The sequence below is a fragment of the Vanellus vanellus genome, assembly GCF_965231255.1.
Source record: "Vanellus vanellus genome assembly, contig: HAP1_SCAFFOLD_62, whole genome shotgun sequence".
Lineage (NCBI taxonomy): Eukaryota > Metazoa > Chordata > Aves > Charadriiformes > Charadriidae > Vanellus > Vanellus vanellus.
The window spans coordinates 1,181,805-1,206,327 of NW_028127944.1; the positions used below are offsets into that span (position 1 = coordinate 1,181,805).

The following is a 24,523-nucleotide window of genomic DNA, read 5'->3' on the forward strand; positions in this document are numbered from 1 at the left end:
GTAATGCTAATTAACTGTATTGCAGATGGGCAAAAATATACCCCCAAGAATGTAGGGAGGAAGAAATGCTCAATTTCTGTTGTGCGCCGACCCCTCCCTCCCCCCAGTCCCTTTCTGAGCTCCCTGAGCACCCCACGGTCTGGCAGAGGGGACACGTGTGACACTGCTGTCCCCTCCCTCCTGCAACACAGAGCTCATCGCAATTACTTGCACAGAAAAACAACCACAATTAAAAAAAAAAATATAAAAACCCAAATTAAAGAAACCCACAAAATTTAAACCCCCCAAATTTAATAACCCAAATTAAAAAAAAAAAACAACAAAATTTAAAAAACAAAACACAGTTAAGTCATTCAATTTTTCAAACCCCCAAACCCACTAATTTCAGCCCTTTCCCCAGTCAGCTGGTTCCCCACCCCCACGCAAATGGGCTTTCCCCCAAAAATCAGTGCTGCCCACTCCCCCATCCCCTCCAGCCCCCCCCAAAAAAGCTCCACACCCCCCTCTGCCTCCTCCCCGCCCTCCCAAAGACACGGCAGCAGCGCAGTGAGACAAACGAGAGGTTTATTCCATTCTTTTTCCCATAACGTTCAATGGGCAACAAGAGAAAAAGGGCCGACAGTCCCGGCTCCGGTGGGGGGAACCCCTCAGTCCACAGTGACGCTCCACCGACGGGACCCACGCGACGGCGACAGGGATTTGTGTCATTTGTGTTCCACAGAATGAACCCAAAATAAATTAAAAAAACCCAATGAAACAAAAAAACTAAAACCAAACACAAAACCACACAAAGATTCAAAGTTATAACTAACACAGATTTGCTTGGGGGATTCCCCCCCCCCCCGTTTTATTTACAACACGGAGCGTTTCCAAACTAGATCATCTCTTACAATAAAATAAATATATTTCAGCATCTGCGCAAGAAAAAGAATTGCTGCATTTCTACATGTAGTGCACTGGGGGGGGTAAAATAATAACCCCACCCTTTTATATTACCTTTTTACATTACACCCCCCACCCCCCGCTTAAGGATCTCTATTAAGCGCATCATTTTAGGAAACTTCTTTCGAGGGGCCCCCGGGGGACGTGAGGAGCTGTTTGAAGGCACCGAAGCGCACAGCAGCCCCCGTCCCGCCTCGCTGGGAAGGGGCTTTGCTGCCAACTAAAGCATTGCGGGTCACTGCAGGGATATCTCTTTTGATTCCTAAAGCGACTCCAGCAGCAGCTTTGAGAGGGATTCCTCCTCCCGCCTCCTCCCCGTAAAATTCTCCTCTGCACAGGGAAATATTAAATCCTCCCAAAATACGGAGCCGGCCGTGGGATCACGGAGCACGAAGGGGGGACAGGCGCAGCACTGTGTCCCACAGTCAGCCCGGGGGGTTACAGCCGCCTTTTAGGTGGCTCAGAGTCACGTTGTTAACCAAGGCCTCAGCTTTCATTTAATTCAAAATAAATACATAAATATATAAATAAATAAAAAGTCTCACCTTGTAAGCAGCAAAAACCCCCGAGCTTCGAATGCAGAAGAGGGCCACGCCGGGGAAATCTGCTTTGTTTTTTAAGTAAGGACTTTTGGAGGCAGCCGCCAAGGTTTTGTGGCCCCTGGGGAGGGGGGAGATGCAGAGCCGGACTCAGCCCGCTCTGCCCCAAAACCGGTCGCGTTTTCCCTCCAGGGTGATTTTCTTCCTTTCTGTCTCTGCCGGAGTGATGCCCGGCACGTGCCGAAAACAATCCCAGGCTCTGGCCCCGGTCCCGGCCAGGAGGGAGTGAAGCTCAGCCCCACTCCCTCCTTTTCCAGGGAGGAAAACAAAATGGAAAAAAAAAACCCAAATTATCCTATATTAGAAGTGTATAATTCCATTTTAGAAGTGTATAATTCCATTTTAAGGGCAGGGCAGCAACAGGGCTGGTACCACAGCCCCACAGCCACTGTGGGTCACCAGCGTAATGATTAAGTTAAAGTTTCTTTTGGGAAGGGGGGAGAGACGGGGACTCTCCTGCTCTGGGACCTTTCCCCTCCGGGGAGGCAGAGCCGGAGCAGCGAGCACGGTCCTGCCCGGAGGGCAGCATGGAGGGGACGTGCATGGCCATCCCGGAGGAACAGCAGCAAGGAAACCCCGGTGCTGCACCTTTCCCTTCCTCCGAGCCTTTTTCTTTTCCTCTTTTTAAGGGCTCAACCAGTTTCTTCCCCCTCCGACCGTCACCGTGGGGCACTGGCACCAGCCGCTTTGCAAAACCCCATCCCGTAAAAGCCGCCTGATTTTGGCCCTGTTTGGGGATGCGCCGCTTCCATCCTTACAGAGCAAACTGATAGATGATTTGTTTTTCTCCCCCCTCCCCATTTAGCAAGAAGCACCAACGTGCCGTTGTCATTTTGGGTCGGTTTGCTGCAGAAAAAGGCTCCCACAGGGGACGGGATAAGCCGATGGCAGGAGGGTCCCTGCACCCATCCCACCGCTGCTGGTGGAGGGCAGCAAGGGGACCTTTTCTTCGGGGTTGTCCTCTCCTCCCGGGCTCCGCGGCCCCACGCCGCAGCCCAACGACCCCACCGAGATGGGAAGAGAGCACAAGAACCATCTCTGCTCAACAGCTTCTTCCTGCAAAGGGGCAGGAAAAAGGAGGAGGAAAAGGCACCTTCCCACTTGCCTCCGGGCTCATCCCACCCTGCGAGAGGCTTTGTGAGGAGAGGGGAGGAGGAAAAAACACCACAGCGAGAGAGCCAGGGAGGGAAAAGGAAGGAAAGCGGAGGGACAGCGGAGGGGCAGCCCGGGGACACAGAGCCCCAGGTCTCGCCTGGCCGCTCCCGCCACCACCCGGCAGATTGGAGGGGGTTGATCTGAAGCGCTGCCTTATATTAATTTAACAGCCGGGGGAGGAGAAGGCGCCATTTCTGCCTTTTGCAGCTTCCAGGCTGACGGCAGAGCCGAAACAAGAAAAATAATTATCATAAAAACAAACAAACAAACCAACAAACAAAAATTCCAAAAACACTCCAGTGTAAAACTGGAGCGCAGGGAGCAAATGCTTTTCCTTCGCCTCGGCCCAACCGCTCGGGCGCTCCGCGCTGCCCCGCCACGGAGGGCATCCCTCTCCTGCCAGGGAGAGACAGAAGGGCGAACTGAAGGCAGGACCCCAAACCAGACCCGAGAACCTGGTCGTGATGAAGAAGAAAGTGGAGAATGCGTCACATACAACAGAAACATTCAGAGTTTATTTTTGGGGAACAAAAGAAAGATAAATAGAAAAGGAGTGAGATATTAAAAAAATAGCACCGAACGATGAAGCGGCAGCAGTCCCTCTACTGCTACAAAATGGCAACAACCCACACACGAACACACGGAGGCGGAACACCACCGAACTCCCACTGACTGTCATGTGCACCTCAGTTTGCTGCTCTGGAGAGAGGGAATGCCTGAAGCACACCAAGGACAGCTGAAACCATCGCCGTGGCTTAAAGGGGAATCCGCCAACTGGAAAACAAAATAAAAGCGGTTTCTGCCCATGTCTGCATGGGCACATCCCCGAGTCACGTTCTCACGCCTCTCCTTCAAAGTCAAGATTCCTAAACATGAAAACTGGAGTTGGGGGGATGGAGGAGAGAGAAAAGGAGGGAGAGCGTCATCAGTGGGGCTGCTGCCCCGCTCGTGGGACCGCGCCGGCAGAGAGGAGCTGGTTCGTGTGCCGCAGCCCTCGCCGCTTGCTCGGCATTGCCGGCAAAAAAAGAAAAGCCGTAGGCATGTGCCACAGCTTGCAAAGGAGCACGGCCACGTTCCCACGCGATCCTTTACCTCTTTTCTCCCCAGATTCAGACTGTTTCCATGCTCATAGTGAGAGCCTTCCACACGGGTGTTTTTGATATCTCTTCCGAGATATTAATCTCCGAAGGATCAGTCCTGCAATAAATATTTGAGACAGCAATCCGTGACTGCGGGAACTGATGCCACCCAGCGCATCAGCACCAGCAAGAGGAACGGGGGGGGAGGAGAACCAAAGCTGCGCATAAGCACAGCGGGTTGGGCGGGATGAGGAGGTTTGGAAGGCGAGCCGGAGAGCCGCAGAGCTACAGCTCTGTGCAAAGGCTCTGCACAGAATCCCAGACTGGTCAGGGCTGGAAGGGCCCTCTGGAGCTCACCCAGTCCCACCCCCGCCAGAGCAGGGGCACCTACAGCAGTGGCACAGGACACCTCCAGGCGGATTTGGAATGGCTCCCAAGTGGGAGACTCCCCCACCTCTCTGCGCAGCCTGTGCCAGCGCTCTGCCGCCCGCCCTGCCCATAAATTTGCTCTTCCCGCCAAGCTGAGTGCATGGCGCTGGGATGCTCAGCAAAGATAAACGTGGAGAAAATTCTGCCAACCCCCTTCAGGCTAATCTTGCCGGGGGTCCTGCTGCTTGGTGGGGCTTTACCTGTCGCTGCTTGGCTTTGGGATATCCGTGCTGCTGGTCTTGCCCAGCTGCAGCCGAACGGAGTTTGCAGCAGCAGCTTCCATCATCTCCTGGGACTCCTGACATAAAAAGGGACAAATCAAAGTTCTCTGTCTATGATCGAAGTGGAGATAAACTGAACACCCAGCAAAACCCACGTGCTGCCCTCTCCTTCTGACCTTCTGTTAGCGCAGCCGGGGAAGGACCTTTCACTCCAAACATTTTGGGAGGGGGTTAAAACCACCCTTATGAGCAAATCTTTCCATCATAATTATAATGTTTATTATAAATGGCACCTTTAAAAATTGTACCGCTATTCAAGTGTTAAGCTCACTGCTAATTTAAAAAGTTATGATGCGGGATCCAGGCTGTCAGGATCTATTTCTATTGAGTTCGGATCTTCCCCCAACATTTCAAGAGAAGCTGTGACGGAAAGAGGCAATCTCAGAGCCCGAGGGAGACACCCACCCCCGAGCACTCAGCAAGCATCACCTCTTCTTCTTTGGCTTCATTTTTGGCATCGGCCAACTTCTTCCTGCTTTCTGGCATAAGGTCATCCAAAAAGCTGAGCTCCCGCTTTGAGAAGCAGAAGTCCATCACTTTCCGGACAAACACGAGAGCCAAAACCTTCACAAAATAAGAAGGAAGAGGGGGTGAGGTCTGAGATGATGTTACATCTCACTCCAACGCTGCAAATGTCCCACTGCTGAGCGGCACCGGCTCTTACCATCATGGGAAAGATGATGGCAGCACGGGACACCTTGATGGCCCAGAGCAGGACGAGGCAGATGAGCTGGATCATGGTGAAGAAATGCACTTTCCGCAAGGGAACGTGCCGCAGGTAGATGAAATCCGGCTGGTGTTTTGCCGGCATCCAAAAGAGCTTCAAGCGGTCGAAGAACTGCAAAATAAAAGCGGAAAAGTTACCCCTTGGGGCTGCGGAAAGTTTCCGGCCCTGTTGGCACGTGGAATGAGTTTTCAGGATCTCGCGTGCAGTGAGAAATCCTGGATCCCACTTTGTTCCTCCCGGGAGCAGCACCCGTTTTCCCTTTGCTCCATCTATAAACCAGTGTGCCCATGAGAGCTGCCCACCAAATTGCAATTATTCCACGTCCTTCTATTATAGAATCACAGAAGGGTTTCGGTTGGAAGGGACCTCGAAGATCATCCAGTCCCACCCCCTGCCCTGGGCAGGGACACCTCCCACCAGCCCAGGTTGCTCCAAGCCCTGTCCAACCTGGCCTTGAACACCTCCAGGGATGGGGCAGCCACAGATTCTCAGGGCAACCTGCGCTGGTGCCTCACCACCCTCACAGGGAAAAATTTCTCCCTGATATCTCATCTCAATCTGCCCTCTGTCAGTGTCAAACCATCCCCCCTCGTCCCATTGCTCCCCTCCCTCATCCAGAGTCCCTCCCCAACTCTCCTGGAGCCCCTTTAGGCACTGGAAGGGGCTCTGAGGGCTCCCCGGAGCCTTCTCTTCTCCGGGCTGAACACCCCCACCTCTCCCAGCCTGTCCTCCCAGCAGAGGGGCTCCAGCCCTCCCAGCAGCTCCAGGGCCTCCTCTGGCCCCGCTCCACCAGGTCCATGGCTCTCCTGTGCTGTGGTCCCAGAGTTGGAGGCAGCACTGCAGGGGGTCTCCCCAGAGCAGAGCACAGCAGAGGGCACAATCCCCCCCTCACCCTGCCGGCCACACTGCTGATGCAGCCCAGGATGCGGTCGGCCTTCTGGGCTGCGATCGCGCATTGCCGTCTCACGGTGAGCTTCTCATCAGTCCGTACCCCCAGGTCCTTCTCCTCATACCATCTCCCCCTCCCCCTCCCTGTTCTTCTATAAAAATATATGTTTAATATATTCTATTCTTCTGTTTGTTATTTGGCATTTCTCAGCCCACTCAACCCCCCAGTGAGGATTCCCACCGGCAGTAGAAATCGCCTTCGCTTTGCACTGAATTCCCCCATTTTCACCACACCAAACACTGCCCTGTCCCAAACCGTGACGCAGAGCGCGCTGAACTTGCCTGGTCCTCCCGCCCTACGTACCTCCTGTGCCCCCACCAATCTTTTCCTTATACAAAATACTTTCACTGCCTGCTTTTGGGGAGGTTTTCTCCCACACCACTGCTTTTTTCCTGCTTCTCTGGAGATGACACAGCAGGGAGCTGCACGCTGTAAGAGTCCGTACCTGAATCCCTCTGAGCGACGACACACCCATGTAGAGAAAGACACCATAAAGCACAGGCATGGGTATAAACTGGGAAATTAAAAAAAAAAAAAATGCAATAATTTATTTTTTTAATTGGTTTTTCAGTATTACTGCTCTCTTCTAGAGGCACTGCCTAAAATTGCCTAAAGCTTTCCAGTTTCCACAGGGTTAGAGATGTTTCAGCTCTCAACCCGTAGAGGTTTTGTGCGTGCGAGTGAGTGAGTGTATGCTCTGCTTTAGGCAGAGCATTTAGTTACGTTTCATTAGAATAATCTAATAAATTTTTAGTTACGTTTCATTAGAATACTCCTGTTTTCCTGAAAGGTTGGAGGAAAATAGGTCATTTCACCCATGAAACTGTACGCCACGTTCTGTGACGGCAGAAGAACATTTCTACACATTTTTGTGGCAACACGCAAAAGCGAAGTGCCTCCTTTTAGCCTAGAGCTGAGGTGACTTTGTGGGAGGAGCACACAAGGAAGCCCACGGGGATGATTTTGGTGTGTTTAGCTACTGGGAACGGCTGTTGGGAGGCATTTGGGGGAGCCAATTGCATCCCATAAGGTGCTGCCTGCTTGAAAGAGAGCAGTGTACTGGTCTGAATCCGCTTTGTCGTAACCCATAAACACAGGTGGGCCTGAGAGACACCTGGGAATTAAAGCAGTTGTCCTGCTCGCTTGCCTCGAGGACACCAAACTGGTGGAAAGGGTAACTGAGGCTGGTTCCCACCGTGGGCCAAGCCTCAAGGTTTGGGATCGCCTCCTCCTCTGCTCCACACCTACTCAGGCCTGGAGGGAGGGGATGGTTTTTGTCAAACCTCCAAAAAGCTCACGCTTGTTGGGCGTTTTGCATTTTCCTCTTACCTTTAACACCGAAGTGAAGAAGACAGAGCAGCCCATGAGCACAAAGATCATCAAGCCGGTGACTCTCTGCTCTCGTATCCCCAGAAACTTGGGTTGTTCTCCTGGAGCTGAGCAGCCAGACTCCACTTTGAGGCTATTGACGTGGGTGATGGACAGGACAGTCGCAGCCACAAACCAGGGCAGCCCCATCACGGAGCACACCCCGAGCATCACGGCCACCATGAAAAGGTCCAGGTGGTACCCGCATCCTTTCTGTGGGCAGCAAAACAAGGAACAGAGCATCCCACAGCACAAGAGCGAGGACAACGTCGCGACTCAGACTCAAACCCTACTTGGGCGCAAGTCACCCTCTTGAAAATTTAAGAGAAGAATTGGCAAAAATAAGGATGGATCCGGTCTTTGCGCAAGCACCTTGCATGAAAATCTGGCAGGAGTTCAGACCAAGTGGATTTGGGAGGTTTGTGCAATAGCTACTTCTCAAACAAACACACAAACAAACAGACTATTTTCATTCATAAAGAAATTTCTACTGCTTGTAAGCAAGATGTGACCCTGAGTTATCCCTGGCAGTGCGTCAAAACAGTTCGTTCCCCCAGCTCCTGCTGGCATTCTGAAACAAAAACACGCTTCTATAGTGCTCGAAAATTAATTTGCTCCTCCAAAAGATTGCTCATCTGAACTGCCCTCGTTTGCTCCCTGTGACATCACTAATCCAGCAGAGCATCCTGCCACACAGCCTGACCTTGTCCCAAACCAACGCCTTCACAAAGCACTTGGCATAGGAGCTTCTCCCCACACCTGCAGCCCAGAGTGGGGTGGGGATGGGGTCAGCTCTTGCAGCCCCTTACCTTCAGCTTGTGCTCCTTCCTGTTGACAATGACAGACGTGATCTGCTGGTCCATGAATATCAAGATGGTGCAGAGCAGAGCTGGGATGGGCGCGGCCAACACCGTCCACCAAGGGTTGGGCCCTATGGGGTTGACCAACCACCCGCGGTCGTCTCTGGTAGGCTGCAACAAAGCCAAAACACACATCAGGATCAACTCCCAGCCCAGCCACTTCACTGGCTTTGATTTTCCTCTCCATCGCTGTGCCGCCTCATCTCCTGGCCCTGCCTTCGTGTCACCCTCTCCTACGGGGTTCAGCAGTGCCAGCGTCCTCGTCGCAAGCACCTATAGATACTTCTGTAGGTATCAAGTTTTGGGGCTGGCGTCTTCTTTCCAGAAGGAAACGATGCATTCGGAGGTGGAAGAGGAGATGGTAACACCACCAGCATCCCCAGACTCAGCCCTGTCCTGTCCCAGCATCACCCTGTGGCATCCCCAAGGGCCGAAAGCGGCTCCACACCAAAACACCCCATTACCTTGAACATGTGGGGGACGTGGAGCTTCGGCGATGGGATCCCAACCAGGAAGTCAATGAGGACCATGATGACGATGGTGAGGAAGACACCAAAGTCACTGACTGTGGACCGTACCTGGGGCAAGAAAGCAGAGCTGAAAGGGACAGCACAAACGGGGCCATACCGTGAGATGGAAAAGTTAAAGACATCAACAGCATTAAGGCTGGTTAACAAATTCCCACCACTCTGAGAAGATGCAGCCAAATCCCTCGTTTGGATAGTGTTGCTGTGTTTGTACCTGCAAGATCTGGTGTCAGGCAATAAAAAAAGTTTAATTAGGTGGAAAAGGGTGGTTTAAATTCAAACTTAAAAAAAAAGCCAATAAATATTAAAAAATAATGAAACAGACGTCTGCCACTACAGCTGCACTCACAGCTACAATGGGAATAAGGCACTGAGGCATCATTTGCTCCTCAAAAGGAAGAAACAGTGTCTTTTGTGTCTTTTTCTATGGCAGTTCCTCATTTGAATCAACTTTCCCCTTGGGCACACAAGGTGAAAAAAACCACAAATGAAAATACAACAAACAACCAACTTTGGAAGACCGATTTCCCACTGCCTGGGGAAAAAACCACTCCGGGGCAGGTCACGAGGCAGGTGGGAAACGCTACGATCGTTTTGCACTCCTGGAAATGAGTGAGAGACATCCAAGTTTGGCCTTCAAGGTCCAATATTTCCCAGTTTGACCAAGCGGTGGCAAACACTGCTTAGTGCTCCGGGAAAGCCATTTTGGGAAATGAGTGTGGAGACTGCTGCTGGCCACCGTCTTCTACCTACTCTGGTCGGGAAGTAGCGGCTGGTTTTAAACTTCTTCAATAAGCCCGACAGGACAAAGGTGGAGAAGAAGAGGATGCAGCACCAGAAGAGGACATCGGGCGTGTAGGGGCCATCGTGTCCACAGGCAGGTCCACGAAACTCTCCATGCAAATACCGACATTCCTGGGGAAACAGAGCATCAGGACACAAAGGTAGTGCACATGCGTCAAGGAAACCTCGGATAACTAGGGGGTTTGGAGGATCTTGCTCCAAGATCTGTGACCTCGGGACTGCTGCAGCTAGCGGAGATTTATATTTAACGATCAACAGCAGCTGAATAAGTGACACATGGAACTACACAGACAGCGGAGAGAGGAGATGTGATGGGACACTGTACCACAGACCTATGGCACATCCTCTGCTTGAACAGCAGGTAACCGTGGCTGAAGAAGACACCAGAGGGGAAGGAAACACTGGGAACTCTTGGGGAGAGTGAAAGAGGGAACGGGGAAGGAGGGCTAAGACAACAGTGACAGGAAAGGAGAAGAGACAAATTGTCCCTTCCCAGGGTCGGGCTCACAGGACACGGCCAAGGGGGGTGAAGATGTCCATAAGAGCATCCCACCCTGTGCCTGAGCTCTGCTTCCAGCAACAATGGCCCAAGGGGCTGCTCAGACATGCAAGTTTATGCACGTACCTTCAGACAGCGCTGAGTAAGAAAGCAAGGCCTGGAGTTACTAGGAACCAATTAAGGAAGCTAATTATGGCCTTCAAGCATGAACTTAAGTCCTCCAACTTCTCCAATAACCAAAGCACCCACTGAACCTTGCTCCCAGACAGAACCGCTGTCCTGAGGATAACAGTTATTGCCCACCATGTCGGGGATGAGGTGGACTCTCCTTCCCAGGCCCAAGGAGGTTAAACACACTGAAGTAATGACTTTTCAGAGCAGCACTGGCACAAGTTGAAGCCCACCATCACCTGAAGGGCTCTGAGCTTTGCACCAGGCCAGTGCCCCTGGACCCCGCGGCCGCAGCACGAGGAAGCAGTGACTCGGGGCACTTACAGTCACCGTGAGGTTCTCCCAGGTGATGCCAGACACATTGATCTTGTTGCTCTCCCAGAACTGCAGGGTTTCGTTGCTGGGATGGGTCGGTGCCTCACACTTACAGCTGGGAGGAGAGAAGCCAAGACAGGGGTGAGGGGAAGGCGATGGAGGTGCAGCCCTGAGCTCCTGCCAAGGGGCAGTGGCACTTTAGGAGGAAGAAACCCACTAGGAGATGGTGAGGAAGTCCAGCTTGCTGTGCGTGTGCACAGGGTAGGTCTCTCGCAGGTGACTCAGCTTCTCCAGAGCCTCATAGATGAAGATGATGCAGATGAGGGAGGCGAAGGCTTCTTCGGTGAAGCGGGTGATGTAGCACACCAAAGAGCTAGCATCGGTGGCCACCAGCACTATGCAGAAGAAGGCGGTCCACAGCCCGATGCATGCCCGGAGAGAGAGATAAGAGAGCGCGTAGTCCCTGGGAAAGCAAAAGAAAACGCAGGGTGGAGAGGGCAGCAAGAGACTCCGAGCCGTGCCTTCCTTCGGGGAAAGTCGGCAGCAATTCAGGAGCGTGTCAAGGCTGCGGATGGTAAATGCAGTTTCCGGTCCTACTACAGACAGCCTTGGGACTGCGGCACAGGGTGTGGGCCCGCAGGAGGAGAGGCTAATTAATCCTTATTTAACAATGACCTTGTGTTAATGCCTCGGAGGCTAATTGAGGTCAGGTCCCTGTTGTGGAAGGTGGTGTTCTCCCACATCACCCCAATGCCCTAACAGCGAAACCGGCTGGGTTTGCACCCAGTTACCTGCTGCCAGCAAGTTGGGGCTTCATAATAAATTTAATTGCAATAAGGGGGTTAATCTCCCATCACAGTTGCCACAACAAAAAGACTGTCATGGAAAATATCCATTTCGCGTGAAAAGCTCCTGCTTTCTCAAAAATCATCAAAACATTTGACCAGAAAACTCTTTGGATATGTGGGTAAAATATATTTCCACTTCCAGCAAAAATCATACAAAAAAGTGCCCGAGTTTGTACTGAGAGGAAAGCAAATCTTCCCTCATTCCCAAACCAGAGTCATTTGTCTCATCTTCCCTGTGCAGCCCATCTCGGGCATCCACATCCTTGTGGTTTCTCCTCCTCCTGCTCTTTCACTTTAACCCTAAAAAACCCGAACCACCCATCCATCCTTCAGAGACTGAGGGCTCCTGCACCGTCACATACTAAAGCAGCAGCGCGTGATGTCTGTGACACAGAAGACAACTTAAATCTACCAACTACCACTAAGAAAAACATCCTTTCTCCATCCCTGCCTTCTTCCAAAGGCGCTCGCAGCACCTGGCCGCAGAAGCCAGCCTTACTTGCAGAATTTGTAGAGGATCTTCTCGAACACGAGGACGGGGCCGGTGCTGCCGAGGATGGTGAGAGGTTGGCCAGCAAAGAGGGAATACACCACGCCGGTCATGGATGCGCCCAGCAGCGACTCCATGGCACTCTGTCCGGGGAAGAGAGGCAGCAGCGAGTAATTAAATCATTAGGGGGAAAAAAACAAGTGCAAATTCACTGCAGCAAGGACTTTTGCATGAGTGTTGTCCTCCCCCGTGCCACCCAACAGAGAGAGGTGCTCACTATGTGGCCGTTGGTCGCCTCCCCCAGCAGTCCCCCGAAGGTGATGATGGGGGACATGCAGGCACAGTAGAGGAACAGGAAGGACGCCAGACACTGCAGGCTCAGACCATCCCGAAAGTCACTCCAGAACCAGGGGGCTTTTCGCTTCACATCCCGGATCAAACCGCCAAAGAGCCTGGAGGAAGGAAAAAAAAAACAAAACAACATTTTCGTGGAAGACAGCGTTGAGTTTTCTTGGCTGAGGAAGGACAATCACAAGCACAGAGTAACTTCCGTTGCTAAAAAGAAGTCTCCTTCTCCCATTTTAGCCCCAGTAGAAACTGAGGCATACAAAAAACCCCTCCAACAAAAAGAAAAGGAGACCAAACCTGAGAGCCCGTCCCCTCTTATTGCAACAGTCCCTCACTTTGAGAAGCAGCAGAGCTCTACCTGGAGGTACTTACACATCTGCTTCCACCCCAAAGCAAGAAAACCTCTGTGCAACCACACTGCAGCTGAGCCCAGCTGCCCAAATCTCCCACCCACCCAGCCCAGGGGACCAAGCTGGTAACCTGGAGCCCCTTCACTGACCCAGTTAACCCCAAAACTCTGCTAGAAGGGAGGTGCGCACTCAGATTTTAGGGGCAAACAGAAAAACACCCCACTAAACTATTTCAGTTCACACCTTCCTGTCCGCTCCAGTTCAGGACCGCTGTGCTTCTCCGGCTTGCTGTGAGAAGCGCTGTCATCAAGAGCTTCTGGCACCTTCCTTTTTTCCTGTTAAAATGGAAATAAGATAAAGATATGTCTTTGCAGCCACTGGCTTGGTTTGCTTTTTGGGCTGGGTACGTGACCTGTGAATTTGGGCCCCTGAGCAGCACCCCCAGCCGTGCTGCCCTCCTGCCCGTCCCCATTGTGCCTCCTTCTGCCGCAGCACCCACCTGCGAAGGGACGTTTTTCGGGGGCTCAATTCGGATGGAGGGATCCCACTCTCCTGGCGGCAAAACCATGACCTGATCCAGAAACTCATCGATGCCAGCCACCAGGTCAGCCCAGTTCTTGGCTTTATAGGCAACGTCGTGGAAAACCTGCCGTAGGAGACAACCTGGTGAGAGCATGACCCATCTCGGATGTCCTAACCAGTGTAATAAGCTCTTGGCTAAATGCAAGGTCATTTCCCCCAAATCGCCTGTTGGAAGTGGCAGGAAATATTCCCCCCAAAGCAAAAATCTGTGCATCACAGTATTTGTAACCATCTGCACCAGGCTCCCGTCCCCCATGGCACACCACAGCCTTCTGCTTCAAGAGGAGAAGTTTCACTGGCCCTGGCAATGCCACCACTGGGGACAGCGTGCTGGGGACCCTGGGGAGAAGGATGAGGCGCGGGCTGCAGCCCAGGTGGGACTTTAGCCTCCTGCAGGCAGCTAAGAGAGACAACAAACCCTCTTCCTCACTACTACAGACACAGGGAGAGGTGAAGAAAGCCCAAAAAAATGACCCAGAGATATCTCTTATCTCGTCACACCTCATCCGTCATGATAGTAGCCATGGACCTGCCGATCTCGTGGTACTGATGGGCTTTTCCTCCTGGTCCAAGCAAAACAAACAGAAACCTAGGCAAGAAAACCAAAATGAGAGAGAAGAACATGGCCTCACTCAAAGGGCGCCCAAGGAAATCCCTGGGAGCTCCCAGCCCAGAGCGTGGCTCCAGCGGGGACGTGTAGGCTCACTGACTCCCGTGATGAATTTGAAACGCATCAAAACCAAACACAAATTTGAGGTTTGGACCAACTTTCATTAAAATTGGCCAATGGGTTTAAAAGCTCCAGCAGGGAAGGGAGGAATGAAAGCACAGAGATGTGGGTGGGAGAAATGTGCTTGCTCCCACTGGCTGTGTTCCCCTGGGACGCCCAACTGATGCATGAATTTAGTGTTTTGTTGTGGTGTTTTTTTTTTTAAATAAAAACTTTGCGCTTCTCATTCAGACCTCGTTGGGATGGGAACTTCCATCATGCCCGAGAGGAGGACAGCTGGGCTCAGGCGGACAAATGCCACGATGGGCTGGCGAAGGAAATCCAGCTCTCCTACGAGCACGCTGCACGCTTCAGCCCCGGTGGGAATTTTCTTCATGAAGCGCAGCTCCGCCTGGGCATGACAAAGGATTTTCAGGCCATTACCCCAAAAGTAAAGCCCACCGCACTCTGCAGAACACTCTGCAGCCAAGTTTGCAAGAGCAAATCTGGCCTAAAAGCGTAAGAAAGCTACGAGTGTCTCACCTTGCTTAGATCCATCGCATGGCTGTCATGGTTCACCCCATTTTTAGCTTCTGCAGTGGTGGGAGATGGATGAGGAGTGTTTGGGTTGGGAGGAGAAAGAAAGACACTGAGAAAGACAGGCAAGGAGCAATCGGGACACTTCTCCTTTGCCGGGAGAAGTCTAATGGGGCCAAAGCCCTGCAGAAACTTTCACCTGGTGCCAAAGCCTGGCAGAAACCCTCACCGGATACCAAACCCTGCAGGAACCCTCACCTGGCTTGTCGAGGGGAAGGACGTCTAACTGCTTCTTGCTCATGTCAGCAAATGAGCAGATGATGGGGAGAAGGTTGTTTCTTTTCTTCTCGTTCTGATGGTGATGCTTCTTCAAAAGCACTTCTCGAACTTTCGCCCGCATGCGCTCATCAAACTCTGCGGACTGCTCTTGCTGGCCCAGGATCATATCTGGAGATGGCAACAGGAAACAAAGCCGTCAGAGCAGAAAGTCCCCAAGCCCCGACCCCTCAAGCCCCCGGCGAAGGCTGCGCCACGCAGGATACCCTAACGCGGGCTCAGCCTTGCTTAGCAAGACGTTTTAATGCAGTTCAGCCTTTGCAGCGAAAGGAAGAATTCTCTTTTGCTAAAAGCCATCATCAAAGTGCTTATTCATCACTCCGCTCAGATAATTATTCCCCATCCTAGATAATGACATTTTTTTGCCCGATCTGGCGTTTCTAGACAGACTCTCTAGACTCGACACATTTCAACAAATTATAAGCAATCTCTAGCACAGACTTTCCCAGAGTTTCCTTTGCCCATCAACTGCAATTTGCCAAACACAGGGAGAAACGTGCTAAGAACGGCTCCGACTTCTCCAGCTCTTGCAAGGGCTGAATGGAGACCTGCCAGTCAAAGATAATTTCTCCAAAGCTGCTTTTTCAATTAACTTCAATTATCTTCCCCACAGAAATATGCTGCTTGGTCACCTGCCAGATAAACTCTGCCTTTAAAGCTCTTAAATCCCGGATGTTAAGGCAATAGGAAAAAAAACAAAACAAAGAACGGGAGGAAACAGCTTGTAGTAAGTAGTTTATTTAAGGAGGTTCAGCTCTTACGCAGGCTCCGTGTTCCTAAGAGCAGCCTGCCAAGCCCTGACACTCCTTTCTGGCAGGAGAATATTCTCTAATCGCCTCTCTGACCCCACAAATTGCTTTCAAAAGGCTCCCATACTGGGAGAAAAAGCTGATGTGACTGTTGTACACCCAGTCTACATCCAAAAAGCAACCCACCATTTAAAAACACAGCGCGACTTCTGGAAAAGGACGTGCCATTGGGGCAGGGTTTGATACGGGAGTGAAGGGCACCGCGGCAAATTGAGCTCGGCCGTTCCCGGCGGGACGCAGTGCGCTCAGTACCTGCGATCTCTTCGATGCTGTTGGCACAAACATCCAGCAGCACTGTCCCGTTCATGATGCAGCTCCGCAGCTCAAAGAGGCTGTGCAAGGACAGCGTGGCCACGTAGGGCTTGCTCCAGCGCTCGCCGCCATCTTCCACGTCCTCCTCAAACTTCAGCCACCTGCGGACATTGGGCACGATCAGCCCCGTTGCAAGAAAATAGCCTCAGCTCTGCAACCCCTTTGGTGCAGCTACGGGGCGGCAAGAGGAGAAGGCTCCGCGCATCGGCACCTGCAGCTGCAAAAGCTTCACGTCCCGGAGAGCGGAAGGCAGAGCCCGCGGCCGCCACCGCAGCTGGCAGCAGGGATTTACCTTGCTGTTTCCTTCCACTCGGCATCTTCACCCTCCTTCAGGAAGATCTCATCCAGCTCGGTGAACAAGTGGTGGGGAACGTGCTGCTCATCCTCCTTGGTGCTGAGGATGAACTGCACCCGCTGGGATGGGGTGTCTGGGGGCAGAAGATAAATCCCGTTACCACACCTGCATTCGACCCGTCACGCTCACACACAAAGTGGCCATCGATCGGCACCAGTTCAGCCCTAAATATTGGGCTGGCCTCTCTCCCCTGGATCTGGCCAGGCTTGCACAGAGCCATGGAGAAGGAGAACCATCTGTTCCACCTCTGCATAAGGACGGGCCACTTTCCTTCCCCATGTTTCCATTTTTAAAGGCAGGATCCCTCTAAGGAAGACCAGCCTCAATCCATTATGCCTTCAACTGCCTCCCAAATAACGCCACTTTCCCTCAGAAGAACAGCAAACCACACCAATCAGCCACACGGACCTGCTTGCAGAGGACCCCGGCACCCACGCAGCCCCGAGGAGGCTCATGAACGCTGCGGCGGGACTTACAGTGGTAGCCCTGCTCCAGCGGGGCACAGTCCTTCTCCCGTTCCTTCTTCCGATGCTTCTGGCGGTGGGGTCGGTGGTGCCGGTGGCTTTGCCTCACCAGCGGCATCCGCACACCCACGGACAGGGTGCGGTGGCCTGCAAAAAAAGCAGCGTTCTCATCACTCCCGATATTGCGGAGATGGTTGACACTGATGCCATGACTAAACCAGCGCAGCCATCCCAGGAGGAAACACCAACTTCTCTTCATTTTAGTTTCACTGCATCCCTGAATGTCAGAGACCCCTCCCTTTTTCCAAGCCTGTTTTACTCTAACTTTGCAACAACAGAGCAACAACAAGCGATGGCTCCGGGTCACCTAAAAGTGCCCTGAAAGTATCAACCCTTGTCTAAAATTCCAGCTTCGGCTGGACAACACTCAGACCTGCTCATTAAGCAGCGACAGAAGGTAATTATTTTTAAAATCTTTGTATGGCACAAGGCAACAAGAGGAGATCCAATCAGTCCTGTGATAATGAAGTCTGGAACAAAAAAAAAAGAAAATCACAGCCCTGTGTCTGCAGCCATCAAATTATTCTCCTGACCTCTCCAAGCCAAGAGCAGCCTCTGAGAACACAAGCTGGGAATTACCAAGCTCTGTGGCCAACGCTCACACCGCAGATGCCATGGGGGCTTTTTCCCCTCTGTCTAAAAGCCATAACATTAAAAAAAATGTGAAAATAACTGTGCTTGTTTATTTAGAAGCATGCCACGTTTCACTGCAGGTGATGCGTATGCTGAGCACGGGACGCGGCAGGGACTTTGCGCAACGGGAAAACGCGTGGGGCTGGTGGCACCTCTCCCGACTCACCTTCCAGCTCCTCCTTCTCATAGTGAATAGTGACAGCGGTGCTCGTTCTTCCCTGGTCAATCACCGCCTCCTCGTCGTGTCTCTGTTTAGTGAGGAGAAGAAGATACAAGTTGGGGCCAGGTGAGGAGAGCTCCCTTACATCCTCCCAGCCATCACCCATCCCTGCGGCCACGTGAGCCCAAGAGCATCACACCTCTGTGTGTCTCCTCCTCCAGGCACAGCCCTAAAAACACGGACTTGGAGGTTTTTATTCCCACACCCAAATAAAACCACCTGTAATGTCACCTGTATTGTATATACCGTGAGTCTGGAAGGATTTACTAAAAGGGGAGACAGTTGAGTGTTTCAAACCAAAACCAAACCTCCTGCTTCATTCTTGTGGTTCCTTTCGAAAAATTAAAATTAAAAAAGGGATTTCCAAACTGGGGGTGGGGTGGGGGAACCCAACTCCACACTTTTGATCACAGCCAGTTTCATTCTCCAAACGTGATACCTGCAGGACTCACTAGATGGCACTTGGCCACAGGACATGGCCACCATCAACCTCCAAAGGCCCTCAAGAACCTGCAAGGGTGAAGCTTCGTCTTCAGCCCAACCAGGCTCGGGCTTCTCTTGCTGCAAGCCTGCTTTCCACACAAAACTGCGTTTTTCTCCTCAAAAGAAAAGCCAAGGGCTGAGCGCTAATGCCCTCCTTGGCTGAAATACCACTGCCAGCGCTGCACAAAGAGCATCTGTGCCTTAAAAGCTGAAGGAGAACTACAGGAGTTCTCTTCTCCCCTTGCCCCCGGGGGCTGGGGAAGGGCATCACCGGGATTACCACGCTCAAAGAATTAAAAACCCAACCACGTCTCACACTCGAGTTGCAACTGCAACTTTGAAAGGGCCTCCAGGAAACACTTCGCTTTACAGAAGAGCAAAATACCAGAAATCTGCTTTTTATCCCCCAAATCCCTGCTTCGACTGAATGGCATCACCTGCCACTGCGCAGCAGCGACGCTCGGGAAGTTCACACCTCCCGCTCACCAGTTAATTTAATGAGCAAAAGGAACAAACGTTCCCATCTGGGAATGAGCTTTTTCAGGCCCCCGAGTACTAATTTCAAAGCCGACTTGCTGCGACCTCCCTGCCATCTCCCGGCACTCGCCCGCGTCACCCGGCAGCCGGATTATGACGCGCCTGTGGCTTTCCCGTCCTCTCTCCCACGCCGATCTCCACCACCCTCCGTCCCTTCTTAGCAATGTGTCTACTCCCCTCCAGATTTACCGGAAAAAAACCTCAAAAACGCAAACCCCACCCTCAGAAAAGGCACGGGACAAAAGGGGCTTAACCAAATAGCTTTAAATGGCAATTTTAGTAAAATCATTACTTAAGTAAAACACCAATTTGAATTAAATCGCAATTTAAGTAAAATTGCCACCGAAATAAAACCCCAATTTGAATTAAATCACTATTTAAATTAAATCGCAACTTAGATACAATCACAATTAAAATAAAATTGCAATTTAAATACAACAGCGAGCTTGAGTGTGTTACAGGGGTGTCAGAGTGGGAATAAACGGAGCGATTTGGGCATCACAGCTCCCCAAATCCCCCCCGAGCGACATGGGGAATGTCTGCTTCTCTCTCAGAAACCATTTTGGCTCCGTGCTCCCACCCACGATGCTAAACCTGCCCCCGGCAGGGCACAAAGCATCGTCCCCCCGCATCCTTCCCTGCTCTGGCGACATGCCAGTGGGATTTTGGGAAGTCTCCCCCCCTTTTGGGGGGATACGCAGCCCCTCGGCACAGCCGTCCCACCTGTAACTCTTCCAGAAGTGTCATTTTGGGACCCTCCTCCTGCTTCATCCTCAAGTCGGTCACCGGTTTTGGGGGATAACTGAGCCTCCAGATCAATCAGAGGACCAAACCCTCCGACTGCAGCCCAGTGACTCCCAGTCTGCACCATCTCCAGCACATAAACAGCGACCGTTGCTGGGATCGGAATGTTCAGGGTGACCCCGGCAGTTATTTAAAGCTATACACCCCAATACTGATCCCGCTTGGAAAACTTAGCGGATGGGGAGAAACCTGCTCTGTTTTGAGGAAAAACTATCCAGAATAGAGAAAAGGGGTGGAAACGCTGCATCTCGGCAGGGCAAAAGGTGTTACACAGTGTTTGGGTGTATTTGAAAGCCCAAACTGCCAAAAGACCACGTGAGGCACAAACCATTGGGGAAATGCCCGTTATGGGGCAGCCCTGATTTTCATCAACATTTCCTGCATCAAATCAGGGTGTTTCAGGGAGGTCTCCCTTTGGCACGGCCTCCGTCCCTTCGCGGCTTCCATAAACCCTCGTTAGCCAGACCAAGTCCTACGCCGTACGGAAATGGCCAGAGAAGCCCCATGTTTTACTCTCCTCGCTTCCGCCAGCTATCTCCAGCCCTACTTTATGTTCCGAGCGGAGCTAATCCCTCATTTCCAGCCTACAGATTCATTTGCTGTCATGAACTTCCTCCCCGGCGCTGCTCAGCACAAAGGTTGACAGCCCCGGCTCGCCCTGAAAGGTGACATGGGATGTAAAATAACACAGCGAAGGAGGGTGACAATGAGGTCTAATCCGTTAAAATCCCATCGGGATCCAAGCTCAGATCTCTGCTGCTTTTTTATTATTTAGTATTAAAGCTTCAGGCGCAAATACAGGAGAAAGAAGCCAAGCAGGTCCGTGGCAAGACACTCCGAGAATCCCATCGCCCTTCCCCAGTTGTTACAGCAGAAATCGCGGCAAACCTCGCACAGAGATGCCACCGAAGGAAACGGTGCCACTCAAAACCCTCTTTTTCCCGATTAAGACACCCAAATGGACTCAGAAAGGTTATTTCATTGAGGAAATCGCTGGAGGATTTAAGGATTTAATAAGTCTATGGGATCTGTGGACGCGTGGGCTTGGGATGGGATGGAGCAGGATGGAGAGATGCCTCCAGAAAGCGAATTATCCCATCCCAGGATGGGTACCAGCACTCACAGACGCTTCGCCTTCCCTCTTTGTCCTTCTCCGCTGCTGCCAGGCGCCTGGAAAACATCAAATCATCGAAACTGGGCTGGGAAAGGGGATGGCAAGCTCACTTTTGACTTTCAGAGCAGAGAGTGTTGTTCCCTCTCAAGAAAACTTCTCCAAATTATTATTTTGCTGCAGGGTTTTTTTTGTCCCAGCAGGAGAGAGAGGGACTTTTGACTGTCCTGCCTCAGTTTACCTGTCTCAGTGCAACTCCTCCAGTTAGAAAGAAAAATCTTTCCCTGGGGAAGCTTTGGTGTAATTGAGGATGAGGAAAAGCACAAAGCAGAGGTTCAGGTCCGGCTTTGAGTCCTCCCGGTGCCAGGGGAGGCCAAAAGCATCGCACGAGCAGGCAAACTTCCCATCTCAGCCCCCTCATTCCGTCACTCGCAAGCTGGACTGGCCACCAGCAGCAGGAGGGAGGATTGATGTAATTAATCTCGCGCAAAGTGTAATTAATAACACTGATCCCAGTGTTATAAGGGGATGAGGGGCCAAACTGGGGGAGCTGCTCTAGTGGTGGAGCAGGAGACCCCCCTCCTCGCCCCTCTCCATCTCCATCCTACCCAGACGAAGCCACCGGCCCTGTGGCTCCCTCCTTTGCTATCGTGGGGGTCAGCACCATCCCCTGCAGGGACCCCTCCGGCTCCTGAGCCAGGATTTGGGCTGTGACGGGGACTGGACCTGGGAGAGGACACATCTCCAGAGCCCCAAAGTGGGGCTGTGAGGGGGGGACACATGCAGGTCACAGCTGAGCATCACCAGGACGTGACCGTCTTCCCTTGCTGGCAGAGACGCAAATTCCTCTCAGTCTTTCCCGTGAGCTGTAATTTCAGGGCAGATTAATTAATTCCCCACCTCTCGTTTGCCCCCGAGAGCACCTCCTGCAGCTGGGTCCCATGGGTGCAGCGGGGGGGCGGACAGGCCCTCCCCCGGACCAAGGAGATGCAGAAAGAGGGGGGGACCACCCAGCCACCTCCTGCCTGCACCCCAACACCAGGCGCATCCGTGCAAGCGCCCGGTGGGACAATAGCTGAGGTGACCGGGTGGCATGGGGCTCTGTGGGGACAGTGGCCTTTGTCCCCCTGCTCTGAAGGGCCACAGCATCACCAGGGGGTCACATCGAGATGCGGAGGAGGGGGGGTCTGGTGGGGAGACCCCCAACAGGCATTGCCCAGGTGCCTTCCTCCCCTCCTCACATCCCTCCCGCACCCAACTTGGGTACCCCTCGCCTCCCCCTTTGAGCCCCCACCCCTCTGCCTTGCAGATGCCTTGCTGATGCCTTACACCCCCTTTCAGCGGCCTGCTGTCCCCCCTCCTTGCACACCCCCAGCACCCTATTTTAGACACCTACCACCCATCTTACCCCCTCCAACCTTGCAGATGCCCTTCACTCCCCTTTCCATGGCCCTCACAGCCCCTTGCAGATGCTTTGCCTCCCCCATTCACCCCCACCCATTTCACAGCCATGAGAAATGCCGCAGTGAGCAGCCATGGAGCATTCTCCAGCCACACCGTCGGCATGGCCCGCCCGGGGGTACCAGGCATCGCCCTCCCTGCCCTGGTGCCGCTGCCCCCCACCTGACAGCTGAGGATCCCATCGGCCCGTTGCTGCTGGTGGGCATGGCGGGGCTGGGGGGGAGATAATTGCTTGATAACGATACTCTTAAGACATCCAAACAAAACACAAACAAAAATCACTATGATCACAAAAATGAGTAGGTTTCACAATAGGCTTTGCAGCTGTCAGCTCAGGGCAAACTCAAAGCCATGCAAGATTTTGTTCAACCATCCGACTTCTATTGCCTCTCGTAGATTTCTGCCATCCAAGTAGAAAACAAATTAATTTTTCTTATTTTCTCTTTTGACTGATTCCCTGTCCAATCAATACACCAAGGAGGAGATCGCGTGTAATGCCATTCTCCGTGTTCTGCCGTCTTCCAAACTGAAGGGAACTGCATTCGAGAAAGTGCTCGAAAGCCCAGCAGTTATCGCCTCTGTTTTGGACCCGCGCTTCAAGGAGATGCAGTTTCTCAGCCCCAGCCTGAGAAGCGAGTTGCGCCAGCCAGTGAGAACCACGCTGTTGTGGGTTTGCAACCACCAGTCCCCATCTGCCACCCAGTTTGGGGTGCCAAACTCAGATTCCAAAGCCACGGGCGCAGATGCCGGCAGCCAGCTGCCTGCTCGCAAGGACCCATGCGCCAGCGCCCCGTCTCAGAGTAGCTACGACATCCTTCTGGGGTAGGACCCGATGGAGAGCATGCCCGAGATCCACCAGCAACTGGAAAACTACATCCTGGAGCCCCTCTGCAAGCACAGCACCAGCTGGTGGAAGAAGAACGAGCATCGCTTCCCGGCCGTGGGGCGGCTGAGCTGGCAGTACCTCGCCATCCCCGCCACCGCCCTCCTGCCAGACCAGGCCTTCGCTGCTGGGGAAAGCGCCCTGGAGCATCGGTGCACTGTCCTGGTGCCGGAGAATCTGGTCCAAATTCTTTTCTTGCATCCACATTCTGATTTTTTAGAATCAATGTGAAACAGCAACAAGACTTGGAACAGGAACTGGCACGTGGAGCCCTTCCCTGGGTCAGTGGGGGGTTAAATCGACCCGCGGGGTTTTGGACACCACAGTTAGATAGGGTGCCGGGTATTTTTCCCAAACTCCCGCCTTTTTGGCATCGCTTGGGCAGCACCGGCAGTGAGGAGCAGGCTTAGGGAAGAGGTGTGAACACGCCGATGCCTCTTCTGACTTTTAGGGTAGTTTTTTTATAAATACAAGTGATGGGAAACAAAAGGAGAATGTTCGTACCCGCTCTGCAAAGCGGGCGCTTCGGGGAAAGAAGTTTACCATGGCCCAGACCTGAAGATCAATACTTTAAAGACAAAACAGAACCAAAATACAGATTTGCTTCAACCGGGCGGGAATATTCAGCCACACAAAAAAAAAAAACCAAAACAAAACAAAAAAAAAAAAAAAAAAACCAAAAAACCAAAGCCATGAAAATCAGGTGGCCTGGCAACAAAAAGTAAACCTTTTCTCCCTCCCGGTACACCGCCAGCAGAGACCAGCCCCCTTCTTTAGATGTCATTCCCTGAACTAACCCAACCACCATTGTCACTGCCAAACGCTGCGTTATTTGTGCAAACAAACACCGATGGGCGCTACAGCGCAGCACGAAAGGCCAACGCCGACTCTGGCAAATAACCAAGAGGCCTCGCAGACATCCAATGCCTTCACCCGCCCCAATCCTGCTGCCGGCTTTGTCATGGCAGTGCCGCTGCGCTCTCCGGTGGGAAAACCAACCCGGGAACAGCACTGTGTGGCGCAGGCCCAGGTTCTCCTTTGCTTCGCACCACCAACCGCACAGAACGGGTTTTGACGGCTTCGATTATTTCTGGCTCAAACCCAGCAAGAGCAGCCCCAGGACTTGAACGTTCAACAGCTCAATTTAATAAATTGAGGAGAACACATAAAAAAAAACCTTACTCCTCTCAGAAGAACAACAAACCTTACTCCTATCAGAACAACACTAAAGCCTAAAACTAAGAGCTAAAAGATGCCTAACTAAGACCGAAAATCTACACGTCACTATCACCTAAGGGGGAAACACTATTAAATACAATACCTTATTCTCTGCTGTTCTTATCTTCTGGGTCTTTCTGGAGCGGGGGTGACCTCGTGGTGGTGGACCCTCCGCAGAGCTCAGGCGCTGCTGGAGGCGAGAGATGGTGGGTGGGGTTTTCTTAGTGGTGGAAAGGGACCTGGTTGCTGGGCTGCACCGGCAGTTGCC

General features: G+C 52.4%; 1 protein-coding gene across 1 annotated transcript; it reads right to left on the reverse strand.

Annotated features, from left to right (window-relative positions):
• Positions 1-3,805: 3,805 nt before the first annotated feature.
• LOC309684821 (electroneutral sodium bicarbonate exchanger 1-like) lies at positions 3,806-17,786 on the reverse strand (the record flags this gene model as incomplete). The annotated part of the gene is made up of 23 exons (XM_082500678.1): positions 3,806-3,893; positions 4,405-4,502; positions 4,915-5,049; positions 5,150-5,323; positions 6,607-6,675; positions 7,491-7,742; positions 8,339-8,500; positions 8,854-8,967; positions 9,670-9,831; positions 10,715-10,820; positions 10,923-11,168; positions 12,053-12,186; positions 12,321-12,495; positions 12,985-13,076; positions 13,241-13,387; positions 13,825-13,912; positions 14,287-14,444; positions 14,576-14,653; positions 14,799-15,016; positions 15,967-16,127; positions 16,319-16,454; positions 16,858-16,992; positions 17,705-17,786. Coding segments are annotated over 23 exons (3,210 nt in total), but the record flags the coding sequence as incomplete, so codon positions are not given.
• Positions 17,787-24,523: the final 6,737 nt, after the last annotated feature.